Source organism: Haliotis rubra, unplaced genomic scaffold (assembly GCF_003918875.1).
Source record: "Haliotis rubra isolate DU_JTF1 unplaced genomic scaffold, ASM391887v1 Scf54, whole genome shotgun sequence".
Taxonomy (NCBI): Eukaryota; Metazoa; Mollusca; class Gastropoda; order Lepetellida; family Haliotidae; genus Haliotis; species Haliotis rubra.
Genome location: NW_025767235.1, coordinates 2,566,949 through 2,587,254, shown reverse-complemented (window position 1 = coordinate 2,587,254; position 20,306 = coordinate 2,566,949). Strand labels below are relative to the sequence as shown.

The following is a 20,306-nucleotide window of genomic DNA, read 5'->3' as shown; positions in this document are numbered from 1 at the left end:
TTTAAAATAGCTTTTGTAAAACCCATGATCAGACTATCCTGGCACTGCAAGGGGTTACAACTCTGTGATGACTTCAACCACTTGGCTACTAGTGCCCCACATCAGGTAAATTAGATGTCATATATGGATATTGTTTCAAAACAGTGTGCCCAAGGACACATTGTATGACCTTAAAGCATCTTGTGTCCCAAAATGCATATGGTAGAATACTAGCAGCAGTGGTTGATCAAACTGTTTACTATGTATTCAAGACTAAAATATCAACAACATTACATCCATATAATTTCATTGTATTTATTTACAATTTGATCATCTAACATTTACATGAGCAGGATCTGTAGCTTCAGAGGTATCCTAATATACCAGGTGTTTTGTGCTGAGAGGTTCACATGGGGAATTATTTACAGGTATCTACGGCACCGTGCTGTGGTGATGCATAGCAATTTGCAAGTCTTCTCTCAGAAACCATATTTGGCCTGTGTCTGTCGCTTGGTCATCCGACTCTGGGCCCATGAGTTTTTCAGCTCAAGCTCTCTTTCTTTGGCCTGAAAAAGGAAGACATATGTCCAAGTCATTTTCATTGGTAATTTCTACATAATGTCAAAATAAGAACCATACCTGACCAGTGATATCAAAGTATACTACATTCCTGGCAAGCCAGTGATACAACAACATACCTGTGTGATATCAACATGTACTATATATCAGGAAGTAAAGGGATATCAACATGTATAACATGCATGGCCAGGAATGTTCAGGCATATACATACCTGGCTAAGGATATCAACATGTACTATATATCAGGAAGTAAAGGGATATCAACATGTATAACATGCATGGCCAGGAATGTTCAGGCAAATACATAACTGGCTAAGGATATCGACATGTACTATATATCAGGAAGTAAAGGGATATCAACATGTATAACATGCATGGCCAGGAATGTTGAGGCATATACATACCTGGCTAAGGATATCGACATGTACAACATCCTATCCAGGTATATTGACACATCATACAACATATCTGGAAGGCCAGGGATATGAACATTTATTACACACCTGGAAGGCCAGGTAGGTGATCTGCTTCTTGCGGCGCTGCTGCTGGGTGGGATTGTTGTCCTTCTGGTGAGACTGATAGGAAGACTCTTCTGTTAGGTTCTTGGCAACATCAACAGAGCTCACAAAGTCGTCCATGTTGGCATCAATGATGTTGATCTCCTCCTTCCCACGATGCTTCTTGCCTTGGAGTCGTAGGAACTGCAACACCACATCACATGACAATCCCCTCTAGGAACACTTGCAATCCATAATCACTCTCAATCTTTGGAAAAGAGAACCCTAATTTGACTGAGAAAAGGAAACTTCGTATCACCTGCAGATGATGACTTATATTAAGTGGGCCATAAATGTATAATGTGCGAAGTGGGGACAGTCTGAACTCAACCTCACTACCCTCTCATCTGAATCAACAGCTGACCATTGCTTGTTTCTGATCTGGAAAAATGTGGCAACTAAGGACATTATTCACCCTAGTGGAACAAATATTATTTTGAACCATGTAGGCTAGCGAGTAAGGGTATGAGCACCAACCCAGTGTGAAAGGCTCTTTTAAGTGCATGATCTGAAAAATAGTCGTCTGGTCACATTACTCTCACATAAAAGAAAGTTCTTGATATGAGACACAGACTTTCTCTGTAGCTCTGGTCCAGGCAATTGATCATGACAGAATGGAAATTCCCAATACCTGCCCACTCGGAGACAACTGACCTGCTCATCTTGCATGTACTTGCTGAATTCCTCCTGAGGTGGCACCATGTTGTCCTCTTCATACGACATGGAGGGTTCCAAGTACTGAAGCAGACAAGCACAGGTTATCTCCCCTGTTAGACAGATGCACATACCAAAACAGATGGGAAACATCAGAATGTACCATTTAAAGAGTATCATTGTTATTCAACCAATCACCTGTGCATGAAGGGGATGACTGTTACATTCAACCACTTACTTGTGTGTATGCAGGGTATGATTGCTGCATTCAACCACTCACTTGTGTGTATGCAGGGTATGATTGCTGCATTCAACCACTCACTTGTGTGTATGCAGGGTATGATTGCTGCATTCAACCACTCACTTGTGTGTATGCAGGGTATGATTGCTGCATTCAACCACTCACTTGTGTGTATGCAGGGTATGATTGCTGCATTCAACCACTCACTTGTGTGTATGCAGGGTATGATTGCTGCATTCAACCACTCACTTGTGTGTATGCAGGGTATGACTGTTACATTCAACCACTCACTTGTGTGTATGCAGTGTATGACTGTTACATTCAACCACTCACTTGTGTGTATGCAGGGTATGACTGTTACATTCAACCACTCACTTGTGTGTATGCAGTGTATGCAGGGTATGATATGACTGCATTTCAACCACTCACTTGTGTGTATGCAGTGTATGACTGTGCTACATTCAACCACTCACTTGTGTGTATGCAGGGTATGATTGCTGCATTCAACCACTCACTTGTGTTCAACCATGCAGTGTATGACTGTTACATTCAACCACTCACTTGTGTGTATGCAGTGTATGACTGTTACATTCAACCACTCATTAAACTCAACCACTGTGTGTATGCAGGGTCATGATTGCTACATTCAACCACTCACCTGTGTGTATGCAGTGTATGACTGTTACATTCAACCACTCACTTGTGTGTATGCAGGGGTATGACTGCATTCAACCACTCACTTGTATGACTGTTACATTCAACCACTCACTTGTGTGTATGCAGGGTATGACTGTTACATTCAACCACTCACTTGTGTGTATGCAGGGGTGCAGGGTATGATTGCTGATTGTGTATGCATTCAACCACTCACTTGTGTGTATGCAGGGTATGATTGCTGCATTCAACCACTCACTTGTGTGTATGCAGTGTATGACTGTTACATTCAACCACTCACTTGTGTGTATGCAGGGTATGATTGCTGCATTCAACCACTCACTTGTGTGTATGCAGGGTATGATTGCTACATTCAACCACTCACTTGTGTGTATGCAGGTGTATGACTGTTACATTCAACCACTCACTTGTGTGTATGCAGGGTATGATTGTTATTCAACCACTCACTTGTGTGTATGCAGGGTATGCTATGATTGTTACATTCAACCACTCACCTGTGGGTATGCAGGGTATGATTGCTGCATTCAACCACTCACTTGTGTGTATGCAGGGTATGATTGCTTACATTCAACCACTCACTGTGGGTATGCAGGGTATTTCAACCACTCACTTGTGTGTATGCAGGGTATGATTGTTGCATTCAACCACTCACTTGTGTGTATGCAGGGTATGATTGTTACATTCAACCACTCACCTGTGTGTATGCAGGGTATGATTGTTGCAGGGTATGATTGCTACATTCAACCACTCACTTGTGTGTATGCAGGGTATGATTGCTGTTACATTCAACCACTCACTTGTGTGTATGCAGTGTGTATGCAGTGTATGATTGCTGCATTCAACCACTCACTTGTGTGTATGCAGGGTATGACTGTTACATTCAACCACTCACCTGTGTGTATGCAGGGTATGATTGCTGCATTCAACCACTCACTTGTGTGTATGCAGTGTATGACTGTTACATTCAACCACTCACCTGTGTGTATGCAGGGTATGATTGCTGCATTCAACCACTCACCTGTTGGTATGCAGGTTATCAGGGCTCGGTTTAGTGCTTTGTTATTTGCACTGATGCTAGCCAATATTCCAAAGTGCAACGTAGTTATTAGTCTAACTTGCACCAGGTGCAGGTCAATTTTTGAGTGGGTGAACTAGGTTTTTATCTCAGGTTGCACCTGGTGCAAGAAGGTTAAAATCTCTTAAATCGAGCCCTGGGTATGATTGTTACATTCAATCTCTCACTTGTGTGTATGCAGGGTATGACTGTTACATTCAACCACTCACCTGTGTGTATGCAGGGTATGATTGCTTACATTCAACCACTCACCTGTGGGTATGCAGGGTATGATTGCTGCATTCAACCACTCACATGTGGGTATGCAGGGTATGACTGTTATTCACATACTCACCTGTGTTTATGCAGGATATGACTGTTTCATTCAACCACTCACCTGTGTGTATGCAGGGGATGATTGTTACATTCAACCACTCACCTGTGGGTATGCAGGGTATGACTGTTATTCAACCACTCACCTGTGTTTATGCAGGATATGACTGTTTCATTCAACCACTCACCTGTGTGTATGCAGGGTATGATTGTTACATTCAACCACTCACCTGTGGGTATGCAGGATATGACTGTTTCATTCAACCACTCACCTGTTGGTATGCAGGGTATGATTGTTACATTCAACCACTCACCTGTGTGTATGCAGGATATGACTGTTTCATTCAACCACTCACCTGTGGGTATGCAGGGTATGATTGTTACATTCAACCACTCACCTGTGGGTATGCAGGATATGACTGTTTCATTCAACCACTCACCTGTGGGTATGCAGGGTATGATTGTTTCATTCAACCACTCACCTGTGCGTATGCAGTGGGTATGCAGGGGATGATTGTTACATTCAACCACTCACCTGTGGGTATGCAGGATATGACTGTTTCATTCAACCACTCACCTGTTGGTATGTAGGGTATGATTGTTACATTCAACCACTCACCTGTGGGTATGCAGGGTATGACTGTTACATTCAACCACTCACCTGTGGGTATGCAGGGTATGACTGCTGCTCCTGGGTTGTTGATGCGGCAGTATGCATGTACTGATAACGAGCCCCCATGGATGCAGCAGAGAGAAGATTCTGTTGCGGCATAGTCGGTCTGAAGGACAAGGGAGCGTCCTGATCTACAGGCTGATCTAGAGTATCCAATGAAACACTTGCACTATCTGTCTCTGTCTGGGGGATGTGACTCACCACTGCTGGTAACACTGATTCATCCACTGCATGCGCAGTTACTGTTCTTGAGGAACTCTCCTGTTTTGGAGACATTTTCACAACACTGTCACTCAAAAGTGGTTTTGGAATTGAAACAGGTTCCTCAATGTCTGGATTTGCTATCACTTGTGAAGAATTCTGTTTAACAGTTTCAGAATCTAATGAGAAAAGTTTGATTTCACAGTTGTTTCATCATCACTATCTGAATCATAGCCCGTTAAACCACTGAAGGCAGTATATCGCTTAGAGAAACCAGACTCATCACCCTCCTCCTCTTCCACCTCCTTTTGCTTGGGCTTTGTAGGTGGAGGTTTTGGTGCTGGCTTCTGTGGCCTCTTGGTGAGGGTGTGTGGGATGAGAATTCGGTTTGCTTCTTTCTTGGCAACATGAATTGGCGCAGGCAACAAGGCAAACAGACCAGCTTTTCCCTGGCAAAGAGGATATGGAAATTACATTTTAGATGTTACACAAATGTTGCATACATACGCTCACCACTGTATCACCACTCACTTCCAGTAAAGTACCATGCTTACTTCAACCCTAACCCAGATTAAACTATGTTGCCTCCAGCTAACATAATGAAGAATCCAAATTCCTCTCTGGTCTAATTGTGGTAATGATACTAGCATGGTTACTTGCCCTCTGAGAAAACATGGCCCACTGCTACCTTGAAAAGGAAGTTAGGTGCATGTCTTATTTATCAACATCACTCTTGGTTTGGGACAACATATGACGTCTGAAATATCACTTGAAACAGGCCCATGGTGGCGGTGTGTGGTCCTGTGCACAGAGCTCAGGTCACAAATCAGTTGAAGTTAAGCAACGTTCTGCGCGGAGAGTTTTTGGGAGACCGTGTGCATCAGCTTGACTCCTGAGAGTTTCTAGGACTACAGTCCTGTCCCACAATGAAGCACATGTGATACATGTGGTCTCACCTTAGGCAAGTGAGTTTGTTCAAAATTGCCTCTGTTCACCTAGCAGAAAATGGGTACCCAGTGAAATAAGTCAAGAGACTATTAACCTTCTAGCTCCTCACAAGCAGCTTGGGTTATACGGGATAATAATGAACAGATTTGTATGCACTTTTAGCATGCACTTGGTGCATGGAATTTAGCACTGTAGAAGTTCATATCATCATCATCGTCATCATCATCATCATCATCATCATCATCATCATCATCATCATCATCATAACTCTAGCTACCTTAGGAAGAAAGCAATATGCACTTCCTGCTTAAAGACAGTGGTGGAAGATGGTATGTCGTAGTCGAAGTCAAAAGCAGTCTAAAACCAAAACCCTTGTACATGATATTTAGCATATACTTAAAGACATCCTGACCATGATTCCCTTCAAACACTTCACAGACATGTTCTGTTTGCCTGACTGACTGACTGAGTTTGGTTTGTTTTATAATATTCCAGCAACATCAGAAATGGGCTTCACACATTGTGCCCATGTGGGATTTGAACCTGGGTCTTGTTCAACGCTTTAACCATTAGGCTACCCCACCGCCCCTGTTCTGTTTGCATCACATATGTATTAGTATAGCCTCCAGAGACTCAGTGGTCAGAGGGGTTGTTCAATATATACTTAGATGTTTCAGATTGACAACATATTCATGACATTCTTGTGACAATATGAACGTGTCCAGGCATCTGCAGTGTCTATCTTCATTTACATGATTAATAGCTTGTCATCTTCAGGTGAAAGTCTGTGTACATTTCTTTACATGATCTGGTAATATGGGCACCTTCACAACACCTCTTTCTCACCTTTGTGTTAGTGGTTTTTGCTTTCTTTGGAACCGGTTCCTCTTCATCTGAATCCTGAAGAAATGAAACACTGTAGTAAGGAATATGATCATTGTACAAGTAAGGGACATAACTCTGAACAGTGGATCAGGAAGTTTGTCAGGATCAATACACATACTTCATTGCAGTACAATACTTGATACACTGTAGATGATAAGTGCCTGTAAAACCTGGATCACTGGTTTCTAGTGATGATTTTGAGGGCATGTGTTGCATTAACTGAAAAGATAGGAACAACTTCTAATCGGGAGATGAACACTACTGTCGTTTAGATTTTCTGGCTGAGTATTTGATGTCTTGGTAAATTATTTGGAACATAAAAAAATAACTCTGCACATGGAATAAGTAGCCATGCTAACTGTGGAACAGTCACCATGGTAACGCCAGTGTACACTGTACACGCTGTACTTACATGATCAAGTTTAGGGATGCTGATTTTGACAGGCATCTTGGCTTTCTTGCCTGGAGGTTTGGGAGCATCAGCTATCTGGGTACTTTTCGGTTTGACCTCTTCCTCAAGTTCATCTTCTTGTACTTCGTCCTGTCCCCCAGCCTTCGGTGCAGGCAAACCTGTCAACGTACATCAGTCAGCTTATTGTATCTGTTTGTTAACTTCATTATTAACAATGTATAGGAGGGCTAGTCAGGGTACTCACATATGGTTTGTCCATTATTTTCAGGGGCCAGCATGGGCCAAATTACTAGGGCAAATCTTAAGTATCAAAGGCTTGTTACAGGAAGATATATATGCCTTGTAAATGTTTCATTGAGAGAACGTGAAATGGGCAAGAATAAAAAGGATTTTTTGTCTAATACTGCATTGTCACAAACATTTGCTACCATCCACATACTCAAGGTTTTTGATAGTTTCATAAACTTTGGTCATACTTTTATTGACATCTCATAAAACAATATTTCACTGATCATTTTCAAATGATGGGCCTTTTTCAACAAAGGTACCTTCATTTCGTACCCAGAGAACATGTGATTATATAAATTTATACCTACATGCACCAGGCTGTTTACCTATACACAATATACAGATTTTCCCTTCAGTGGCAATGGTTCCTGTGTGGGTAGTAACAGTAATCTACAGGACGTCTATGCAATAATGGCTTACCACAAACTACATGCTTACAGGCCTGTATATGGAAGTGTGCCCTATTAGTTGTTCAGAACCACCAGAATACCATAAGCTTCACCACAGCTATGCACATTGTCCCTGCCAGAACATCTAACGTCTAACTAACTTCAATGATAACGTTTGCACGTATAGATACTAATACCATCTCAACAAGAGGTCCTTGGTGATGGACATCGTCTAAATCCTTACCAGTGCTTACGGCTACAGATGGGTTGTCACTAAGTTTCGACTAACGTTTTGTTATAGGTCTAGGGATGTGATAAGCGTCACTGCTCATGTCTGTAACATCAGTACAAGCAGGTACCTTTCAGCAAGCTTGTAACTTGGTCGTCCGTGTCGACTACCCCAGCTGTTGCTACAGACTGTACTTGACCTGATGTATTAGCTGGGACGTAGTCGTCTTCGTCGCTGATATTGTCGTTGGCTGGTGAGACAGACTTGTCATTTTTCACGTCGTTCATTTGGATATGATCTTCTGCATCGCTGCCACCACTTTCATCACTGGAATTGTATGCAACAAGCGACATTATTGTGATTTATTTGTCGCGAAAAAGTGTCAAACCGCTTGTCAAAGGGACGCAACTCTAATAGCAGCATTTTCTTTTCTTCCTCACTAAAGAAGAGTCAGTTTGTGTGTGAAAGTAGTTGAAGCTGCAGTAAAATATCCATTAGCTGCTAGTGGACAGCTTTGGTCAGAACTTCAAAGGAAAGGAAAGCCAAATGCAACATCGGTTTTCTGCCACTTTGCTGAATCACGATATAGGAGTGACCAGGGATCTCGGATTCGATCAAACTACACACGAACTGTGCACGGGTATGGTGCACAGAGAATGTCACCAAAACGCATCCGATCCACGCACGCTGACGTACTGTGGTTACCGCCAACTTCAGCTGAAATCAACTGCAACAAGTCTACAACCATTGTATGTCATATGAACATAATTGCCGGGTTGTGATATATTAATATTTTTCGCTGTACATGCATAAATGAATGAATGAATGAGTGAGTTTAGTTTACGCCGCACTCAGCAATATTCCTGCTATATGGCGGCAGTGTGTAAATAATCGAGTCTGGACCAGACAATCCAGTGATCAACAGCATGAGCATCGATCAGCGCAACTGGGAACCGATGACATGTGTCAACCAAGTCAGCGAGCCTGACCACCCGATCCCGTTAGTCGCCTCTTACGACAAGCATGGGTTACTGAAGGCACATTCTAACCCGGACCTTCACGGGTTAATGAATGAATGATATAATCCCGTTTCTTAATGGCTGAGATAGTGCAGGGTTCCACTTAATTCACTGGCCATCAATACATGTTATCAGTGTGGCTACTCCGGGGTTGGTGTCTCCTTAATACATCCTCAGCGGACAGTGGTTGTGCGGGTTGTGCAGGTTGTGCGGGTTGTGCATGAAGTGCATTATGATAACCCGAGTTTAGCCAGACACTGCAGTGTAATATTATCGGTCGTTATCACTAGAATGATCTGAGACGTATTCGCGAATTTGTTGATTCCGTTTCCTAGAAACACCCAAAATGTACACGGTTCCACTTTGCGAAAACTAGTCCGTTTGTGCATATGTTTTGTAGGAGTTCGAATCAAATGTATAAAGTAATTCGTTCTACAAAAGCACAAAAACGCGTGAGTATTCCGTTTGCGTCAACAAAGAAAGATAACTCTTTTTGCCCTATCGCTGTTGCTTTAAATACACACGCCTGATACGCGAAGTAGGAAATTGTTCTTTAATTGAACATGCATTAGTGTACCTTATAGTGACAAATGTGATAACTCGATTGATTTAAAGAAATCGTTTTTCAATTATTTTTTTTATAAACCCGAATGAAGGGTTCGAATCCTGTCAAGAATTGATAAGCATGTCGTAGTGAGTGCGTGAGAGGTTTAACCCCGTATTTAACAGTATTCCTGTGATATCATGGCGAATACCCGAAGTGATGCCGGTCTCAAACGTTTACCACTTTGGTGAGACCCACGATTATTGGTGTCTGGCACGCCTAGGGACTGGGCCCCCTGCCCCACTCCTGAACGCGCAATTATACTCCTGTTTCCGGCTCAGACAACGAATTGCAAAGTGTAATATTCACAACCCGGCATGGAAACGATTATTCATGATGACACTGAAATGTAATATACGACGGGAAATAATAAAATATAATATGTGTATTCACGACCAGTATTTGGGTATCTATCGCTTGAAATCTTCAGTCAAACACCTACGGAAATATGTCGGGTTGTTCTCCGCAGGCTGTCATCCTGTAAGTGCACATGAGTGTGTCCCCGGACTAGCCATACAGTCATACCCAGGGCATAGCATCTCTATTCCTCCTAAAGCTTATGAAGGTGGCTCAGCAGACACCCAGAGAGAGGAATGTGCGGGTTCGGATTCCCTGCATAGCATCTCTATTCCACCTAAAGCTTATGAAGGTGGCTCAGCAGACACCCAGAGAGAGGAATGTCCGGGTTCGGATCCCTGCATAGCATCTCTATTCCTCCTAAAGCTTATGAAGGTGGCTCAGCAGACACCCAGAGAGAGGAATGTCCGGGTTCGGATCCCTGCATAGCATCTCTATTCCACCTAAAGCTTATGAAGGTGGCTCAGCAGACACCCAGAGAGAGAATGTCCGGGTTCGGATCCCTACATAGCATCTCTATTCCTCCTAAAGCTTATGAAGGTGGCTCAGCAGACACCCAGAGAGGAATGTCCGGGTTCGGATCCCTGCATAGCATCTCTATTCCTCCTAAAGCTTATGAAGGTGGCTCAGCAGACACCCAGAGAGAGGAATGTCCGGGTTCGGATCCCTGCATAGCATCTCTATTCCTCCTAAAGCTTATGAAGGTGGCTCAGCAGACACCCAGAGAGAGGAATGTCCGGGTTCGGATCCCTGCATAGCATCTCTATTCCTCCTAAAGCTTATGAAGGTGGCTCAGCAGACACCCAGAGAGAGGAATGTCCGGGTTCGGATCCCTGCATAGCATCTCTATTCCTCCTAAAGCTTATGAAGGTGGCTCAGCAGACACCCAGAGAGGAATGTCGGGTTCGGATCCCTGCATAGCATCTCTATTCCTCCTAAAGCTTATGAAGGTGGCTCTGCAGACACCCAGAGAGGAATGTCCGGGTTCGGATCCCTGCATAGCATCTCTATTCCTCCTAAAGCTTATGAAGGTGGCTCAGCAGACACCCAGAGAGAGAATGTCCGGGTTCGGATCCCTGCATAGCATCTCTATTCCTCCTAAAGCTTATGAAGGTGGCTCAGCAGACACCCAGAGAGGAATGTCCGGGTTCGGATCCCTGCATAGCATCTCTATTCCTCCTAAAGCTTATGAAGGTGGCTCAGCAGACACCCAGAGAGAGGAATGTCCGGGTTCGGATCCCTGCATAGCATCTCTATTCCTCCTAAAGCTTATGAAGGTGGCTCAGCAGACACCCAGAGAGAGGAATGTCCGGGTTCGGATCCCTGCATAGCATCTCTATTCCTCCTAAAGCTTATGAAGGTGGCTCTGCAGACACCCAGAGAGAGAATGTCGGGTTCGGATCCCTGCATAGCATCTCTATTCCTCCTAAAGCTTATGAAGGTGGCTCAGCAGACACCCAGAGAGAGGAATGTCCGGGTTCGGATCCCTGCATAGCATCTCTATTCCACCTAAAGCTTATGAAGGTGGCTCAGCAGACACCCAGAGAGAGGAATGTCCGGGCTCGGATCCCTGTTCTGGCCGTGTCGTACCAAAACACGTTAAAAGGGGATACATGTCCTTATCCTGCCAGTTAACATTATTGTGATATAACAAGGCTTGGTCGGCTCGGAGTCGGTATTGTGTCTGAATATGGTATCCATGGTAACTGTGGTATGGTATCTCAGCAAGCAAGTACCATATAACAGGCATTAGTCTGGACTAGTCAATACACATATAAACACGGAGGCAGACGCTCGCGGGCACACACGCACGCACGCACACTCACTCACACAAACATGAATACATTTATTTCGCTATTTCACTCGTATCAAGCACCAATTCCCCCACACTCGCTTGTTTTCCCAGAACCAACAACACTCGATATGTGGCAATACCTATGCATCTTTTGACTGAATATCTGATTCTTTGTGAACAACTCCAACGATAATATACTGAAGTAACTGACAGTTACCGATGCCACAACTGTGCGAGATTCCAAACACTTATAGAATCCCGTAGAGAAGTGAGGTCATCCCCATGATACTGCCAATCTGCAATATGTCAGCCAGAGAGGTCTAACCAAATTATTACATACATGCCACACCGCTCTCTCTCATACACTCCCGGCTGACACATAGCACACATTCCTGGTGTTTTCTTCAAATGTGTATAAATGTTGAGTGTTGCTGCTTATTAAAATGAACGTGTACTCGGTTCCCAGACACGACTGTGAAGTGACCCGCCGGATACATTCCCACGACAGCTGGCTAACTGCAATCCTCTTGAAAATTACTTTCGTGATCTTTCAGCAGATCGAAAATTAAGTGTTGGCTAAAAGAGGCGAGGTGTCGCATTTTTTCACGAAATTTATTTTTTTCTCCCCGATTTGACATTACGAATTACATCCTTTCAGTTATTTTGTGAAATAATGGATATACGATGTTCGTGTCTGCATAATTAGTAACATGTGAAGACAAGGTTAAATAAGCTTCCTTGAAATCCAATTAACATTTGTACCAGGCCATATCGCTCAAGTTGTTCCTTTAATACGTTTATATATTAATGTTCTACTCATTAATATACATGTACGCTCAACACAGTTTAAACTCCGTTCCTGTCAGTTTCAAAAAGTACTCATTAATATACGCTCAACACAGTTTAAACTCCGTTCCTGTCAGTTTCAAAAAAGAGGTTAATTTTCTGAAAATATATTCAAAAGGCATTTGAACACAAAGCATGGAAAGGTCGTGACGTTACCATGGAGATATTCAGCTTTTATTTTAATGTATTGCACGTTCCTGCATGAATTTATCAGTATACGGATTACATTCCATTTGATGATATCTTCTTGACAGCTAACATACACTCCGCTTATTGATAAACCGCCTTGAACAGTCAACGCAAGTAATTATGTAATAGATAGCAACGCAGGTTCTAAAAATTCTGTTATTTGATATCTAGCAACATTTATCTCCCGATCCCCGAAATGTTCCTCGACACTTCGTCAATTTTATTGCCATCAGCACCTTTAATTTATCGCACTGAAGTTGTAAAACCGGAGTTAGTCATGTCCCCCTTGTACGGACTGATTGTCGTAAAACTCCACTAAACAGGGGATCGGGGGATTGCAAGTGATTAATCAGCACTGATATATAAAGCCCATTTTAATATTCTGTTGGGAGGGGGTAGGGGTTCGAAGTTGTTAGGGGAAGGGGATTCTACAGGGGACAATGCCTTATTGTCGCCCTCACTTTAATAAACTCCAACATTAACAAAAGGTAAATCTGGCATCGTCATGGCTTAAATTTTATGTTTCTGATTAATTCACTATTTATTTCTTTTCGCAAGGTTGTCTACGTCACAACAATCCAACAAGGTGACAGTGTCTTTCTAAGATTCCATATTAATGAGGCCACCCCGGGAAGGATCATTCATTGATGTGTACATTCCGATAACTCACTGTGAAGTTTGCGTTGGGTATAGGAAGGGAGGAAGTTGGAAGAATGAATGGAATCGCAACCATCACCTTATTTAACTAAACACATAAACGTGGGACCTGTTACAAATTCCTTTTATCGTCATTGTTGATGAAATTATGACTCAACGTTGACTTGCAACAGTTGCAGGGCTGTTTCCGGATTAAGGCGTGATGGGTCTCAGGTATTGTAGGCTATAATGTATAACATCAGATACTACAAGAAGGCAAAGAGACACTACACTGTGTATAGTGACACCTCCTTAGTCTGGACCCTGATACTGCGGACATCAAAGACAACGCCATCATGCACATACCACTGCACCTATCTAGTACACACAATTCACGTAGATCTGTATAAGTTGTAATCTTGACGATGTCATCGGCGATGCATTTCACTATATTTCGTAGGTTTAGATATTTTCGCGAAAGGTTGAGAGTTAAAGGGTAAAACCTGACGAGAGCACAATCAAAGCCTGATGATGATCTACAGCTAAATGGCGATATTGCCTACAAAACCAGCGATTTGCTGGATAACTGCTTGTAATCATACATGAGCAAATCATTTAGAGGTATGTTTGACTCTATTCAGGTAACACGACTGAATGTCGCTTCAAGCCCAGAACAGTCATGGTGCCCCCAGATTCGGTGGTTTTACAAAATTCCAAGTCCGAGCATGTCGGGGACATTGTTTTTGCTCTGGACTTGCTAAAAGTCGTTTCAAATACAGAGTGGGGAGTGGATCAGACTACCCTCCTTCACTTGTACAGATCATTGGTTCGCAGTAAACTAGATTATGGCTCCATTGTCTATGGTGGAGCCTGCAAAAGCAATTAGAAAATATAGATTCAATACACCACCAAGGGCTGAGGCTATATGCGGAGGCCAACGAACCTTCCCGTGAACAACGGCGCATTAAACTTTCACTGCAGTATATCACTAAATTACGTTCAAATGAGTCGAATCCAGCATACAATTGTGTTTTCAACCCTCTCTATGAAAACCTGTGTCCTAATCTGCCAAGCCTGGTTCCACCACTTGGAATCAGAATTCAACCACACATATCTGCAGCTGAAATCGATCTCAATATCATAGCACCTTACCGACTTCTATCTTCAGCACCGTGGCAAATGGTGAAACCACAGGTCGATCTTACCCTCACAAAACTCAAAAAGTCTGAAACAAATCCTTTGGTGTTCCAACAGGAATACAACCAGTTACGTTAAGTATAACACCCATAGATCCATTTTCACAGACGGATCCAAGGACGATGGCCAAGTTGCCAGTGCTACAGTCATTGGATCCAAGAATGTCTCCTCTAGGATTCCCGACAACAGTTCCATTTTCACCGCTGAGGCCAAAGCTATCTTCTCAGCTTTGACCTACATTAAACAGCAGAATCATTCCAAAAACTTCATCGTTTTTACAGATTCATTATCTTGCCTTCAAGCACTTCAAAATATTACTTCAAGTCACCCAATCATCCAGGACATTTTAGAACTTTACAACGACCTTTCTACTGGCCAATGTGACATCGTCCTCTGCTGGTTGCCGGGTCACGTCGGCATAGCAGGTAACACAAAGGCCGATGCAGCAGCTAAAGCAACTCTTGACAAGCCCTTATCTCCACTGCTTATCCCGTACAGTGACTTCAAACCCACTATCAAAAGTTATACTCGGGACCTCATGCAAAAAAGGTGGGACACTCAAATAGGAAGAAACAAACTTCATGAATTGAAGCCATCAATTGGTTATGCCTACTTGGGTTGTCAGTCAAGACGTGATGAGGTAATTTTACGTCGATGTCGTATTGGCCACAGTCGGTTGACCGCCCATATGTGTCTCTTGCGATGAAGTTTTCACCATCAAGCATATTCTGCTTGACTGTGTGGACTGTTCTCCCGCGTGAGCGCTCATCTGATAGTGAACTACCTGAGGGAAGTTGATCTATATCATAAATTGTAACTGTGTAATGTGACTAACGAATTACCTGCTTTTAAATTTAGTGCTATGACATTCTCTGTTTTAAAAGACAATATAATGAAAATATGTTTTTGAAATAAAACTAATTTTGACTTTGTACTTACAATGTGTATTAATGCAGACTCGTTCTCGTCACTATATGGCTGGAATAATGCCTATGTGACGTAAAGCCCAACTCAACTCAACTCAACTCAACTCATAGCCAACCTATGTAACATATGTTATATTTGGGATTACACTAACTTATTTCATAGCCATACAATGTTGGTTACTCTAGTGGTTGAGGTATTGTTTCGTCACGCCGAGGAGCCACATGTGTACACTGTGTGACGTCAGGGTCCTAACCACGCGTCATGTACCACGTGGCCTTGTCCTTGACATTACTCCCAGACCTTGACCTCAATGAAAACATCCTTTCAAGATTCAGCAACTGCCCATGTCTCCGGATTGTACAAGTAAAAGCCACAGTAACTGACAATATTTGATTACCATGTTAGGCCAAAGTTCTCAGAGACAAGCTTGACCTTGATGAATGTTAGTTTGTATTTAGGCCTAATAGCCCGCAGTACTGAATGCGGATAGTTTCAATCGGGAATTCATCTCGTAACAGAAGTTTGGGGGTCATCCGGGATCTGAATCAAATTTACTGAAATTTCTTCATTTGTAAGTACACTTTTCAGCATTAGATTTATACTCAGTATTAAATCTACCCTGGTGATTACATTCGACTATCATGAAATCAGCTTCTGTAACATGGAGTTTAAAGTTGACTCATCTGTTCAGGCTGCAAGCGAGAAGAAAGTCACAGTTATGCCTTCAATAACAAAATGTGCAGATTTGAGGATGACATTTTGAATGACTCTGCTTAGGCTTTGTTTATTCAAGAAAAAACTTTTTTGTGCACACAGATTCATTCCTACGTTAACCTCGGAGTTTAAACTTGGTAATCTCACCATCAGTAAATATCGTGTGATTTGTAACAACACATGGTTTACGAAACGCTGAACGTTATCTTGGAATACTTTTTAATCCTTTCCAAAGAGAAGACCTGTACCAAGTTTAATGATGATGAATCAGTTTTAATGATGTTTTTGAGAAAGTGTAACCACAAATGTTTCTCAATCATGACCTTGACCTTCGACCTTCTCGAAGTGTGCCAAAACACTTTCTCGGGGCAATGTGGAAGACTATTGAAGAAGAGTGAGCGAGTTTAGTTTTACGCCGCTTTTAGCAATATTCCAGCAATATCATGGCGATTGACACCAGAAATGGGCTTCACACATTGTACCCATGTGGGGAATCGAACCCGGGTCTTCAGCGTAACGAGCGAACGCTTTAACCATCAGGCTACCCCACGTCAATAATCTTAGTTTAGTATATCCGTAGTTTAATGTTATTAGGCAGGACAGATTTCGTTCAGACGTCGAGTATAGTAGTATTCACTGTTTCCTCCCTGATGGTTTAACAGATTAACACCCCTGTATTATCATCCTATTTTCATTGTATTTGGGACACAGGAAAAGTGTTAATCTAGTCAAACCTCCCTGTGAGATCTCGTCAGTTGTACCCAGTAGCGCCACGCACCTGCAGGACGAGCTCTGTATGTGACACCACGCTCGGTGTATGTAACAAAGTCATCTGTAACTTTGTCTCGTGTATTTGTGTCAACTTCTATGTGTCATGTATTTACATTTGAAAGTAAAAGAGGCGTAGGTGTGAGGTGATGTTTGATTTGAATTACACAGACCAAAAAATAACCGAGGTAAGTGATGCCCATGCACAGAATAAGGTTGTGTGGTTGTAGACTAACGCTTAGTCTCTGAATATATATAATTTTTATAGTAACAAACCCATTTAAATTGAAAAGGAGCACCAGGGAGACCAGAGATTCAGAGCCTGGGGAAATCTAGACTTGCTTCATTTAGTAGTGCAGGGGCTTATGTAGCAAAAATGCTTTCCGTGGGAAGTGCATGTTAATTTTTGGAACCACTGATAACTGTGATCAGTATTGCATATGGATTCAGAAAAAACATGGTTCCATTTTTTTCTGCTGATTATAAGTGTTATTCTGGGGTAACTGAACATCGGTACCCATAATCGAGCTGCAACACCAATGTGAGAAAAACATATTTTTATAAATCTATCACAACATAGGCATGTAGTATGTCAAAATGTACCTTGTGATGTGTGTTTTACAACTACCATTATATATCATGAATCTCAATAATATATGTATACATAATAATCACTATGATCATAAGTGCTTCTACCAAAACCGAAGGTTTGTTGCAGAGGGTATGCATTCAACCCTGTTTGTGTGTGTGTGTATTTATGTGTTAGCATCTTTACTCAAATACTACTAGATGGATTTCAATGAAACTTTCTGGATCTCTTGGGTATGTCCCCAGGACAAATCAATTAGATGTTGAAAAAGTACACTCTTCAAAAAAAGAAACGCAAAAGCAAAATATCATTGAAATATTTGGTCTTATTCAATTATGTAAATCAACGAAAATAAACAGTACAGCATTGAAATTATGTAGAGCAATACATTGGTATCTCGTGCACATTTCGCAAGAATGATAGTTATCATAGTCATTTCTGCTGTCCACGAGGTGACGTTGACGTTACTGCCTTGTATGGCCACCTCTTACTGCTAGAACTGCACGACACCTCCTTGACACAGATTAAATCAGTTGTTGGATGTTTCGTTGTGGAATCCTTCTCCATTCCTCCTGCAGCATGTTGAACAACAGTTACTGTTAAAGCCTCAATGGCGGATTACGACGTTGACGTACACGTTTATCTATCTGATCCCACAGGTAATCAATTGGTTTCAGATCCGGGGATCTGGAGGGCCAGGGGAGGACATTGTCCAGGTAGTCCACTGTAGCACGTGCTGTGTGAGGTCTGGCGTTGTCCTGCTGGTACAGCTCTCTTTGGCGGTCGACAAGACGATGCACGTGAAGACACAGAATCTGGTCGGTATATCTCGCGGCCATAAGATTGCCTTGGACGAGCACCAATTCCGATCTGCAGGTGTATGGGGTGGCTCCCCACATCACCACACCATCTCCACCAAATCTGTCCACTTGCCTGATGCAGTTGGATGCAAAACGTTCATTGCGTGGTCTTCCGTCACGTTGTCTTCCGTCACGTCGCTTGAGGTGCTACCGCGATTCATCACTGAATCATATGTGCCTCCAGTTTCCAAGGTTCCATGGCTGCACCGCACTTGCATACCCCACTTGTAATATGTAGTTATCTCTTTACTGTGATATAATTTGTCACTCCTGTGTTTGAATTGACTGCAGATTTGGCTTTATGTCATTTGTCATTTAATAACCCAGACACGACTGTCAGTGTGTCAATTCTGACTGTACTGGTAGGCCTGATTTGACACTTGTGCACGACTATATGATAGTCACATTAACCTTACCTGGGTAATATTATTACTACGTACATAAGTGTGTCATGGTAGTATATATTCTGAAATGGGAGAATACATTGATTGAATAAATGGTTTCCATTAATATAGGCCAATACTTACAATGTTGGTGTCAGATGAAGGAAAGACAATATTTGATAAATTTATTTGATTATGTCAAATTTTATGTCACCAAATTGAAATTTGAAGCATATTATGTGGCTATCTCTATGTCATACATCATAAGCTGCCTTTTGATATGCTGCATGACTATGTTGTGATAGGTTTATGAAAACATGTTTTTCTCGAAATGGTGTCGCAAGCAATTTTGGAAACTCATATTCAATCACCCCACAATGACACTTATAACAAAAAGAAAAAATGGAACCATTTTTTTCCTGAATCCATACACAACAGTGATTACAATTAGTATTGGTTCCAAAACTTAACATGTAATTCCCACGGAATTACATAAGCCCCTGCACTATAGGGCTTTAGCATTGAAGAGAGGGCCTGCCAGTAGGGGAAACAATGTGGTTCAGGGGCTGTCAGACAGACATGTGGTTGTGGCATCGCGAAGTACATTAACGAAGAAACTTCCAAGGTCCAACTGACATATGACATAATACATACACGACCAAACACAGTTTTAGTATTACAAGGACCATCCTCCAGTGGTTAAGCCTAAGGGGTAAAATTCCAAATGAAAGCAATTCGTTTTGTGGTATTGTTGTCCTGGTTGGTATTGTTTGAAGTAAACTGAAAGTGACGTAAGACTCACTGAATCTCCGAGCAAGGGGAGTGTGTAAAGAAAACTAGAAATATAATCACCCATAGCATATATGGAATTTTAATCCACAATCACCGGTTCCCTGTACGCCTAGGGAGGTAGCTCTGCACAGCGAATAGCGGCACTGTGTGTGTGTGTGTATGTGTGGGGTGGGGGTGGGATTGATGCAGGTGTGTGTGCGGGGGCTTTGGGAGTGATGCAGGTGTGGGTTGGGATTGGTGGGCGATGCAGGAGAGAGAGAGAGAGAGAGAGAGAGAGAGAGAGAGAGAGAGAGTGTGTGTGTGTGTGTGGGGGGGTGGGTGGGGTGGGATTGATGCAGGTGTGTGTGTAAGGGCTTTGGGGGTGATGCAGGTGTGGGTCGGGATTGGTGGGCGATGCAGGAGAGAGAGAGAGGGAGAGAGAGAGAGAGAGAGAGAGAGAGAGAGAGAGAGTCGGGTGTGGTGTGTGGGATTGATGCACGTGTGTGGGATTGTCAGGGCTTTGTGCGAGGGCTGGTGATGCAGGCGTGGGTTGG

The 20,306-nt window shown here is 42.6% G+C and overlaps 1 protein-coding gene and 1 long non-coding RNA gene across 3 annotated transcripts; both read right to left on the bottom strand.

Annotated features, from left to right (window-relative positions):
* Positions 1 to 280: 280 nt before the first annotated feature.
* Positions 281 to 8,506, bottom strand: LOC124253403 (proline-rich protein PRCC-like). Its single transcript, XM_046687164.1, is given in 8 exon segments — positions 281 to 545; positions 1,062 to 1,259; positions 1,770 to 1,853; positions 4,734 to 5,117; positions 5,120 to 5,395; positions 6,741 to 6,794; positions 7,192 to 7,349; positions 8,228 to 8,506. Coding segments are annotated over 8 exon segments (1,464 nt in total). The 5' UTR covers positions 8,451 to 8,506; the 3' UTR covers positions 281 to 458.
* LOC124253405 lies at positions 3,290 to 4,296 on the bottom strand. Of its 2 annotated transcripts, none has more exons than XR_006892204.1 (3): positions 3,970 to 4,296; positions 3,578 to 3,703; positions 3,290 to 3,379 (listed from the first exon to the last, which is right to left on the bottom strand). It is a non-coding gene; the product is annotated as an uncharacterized LOC124253405 (long non-coding RNA). The 2 variants fall into 2 exon arrangements; XR_006892203.1 differs by having other exon boundaries at positions 3,928 to 3,993.
* Positions 8,507 to 20,306: the final 11,800 nt, after the last annotated feature.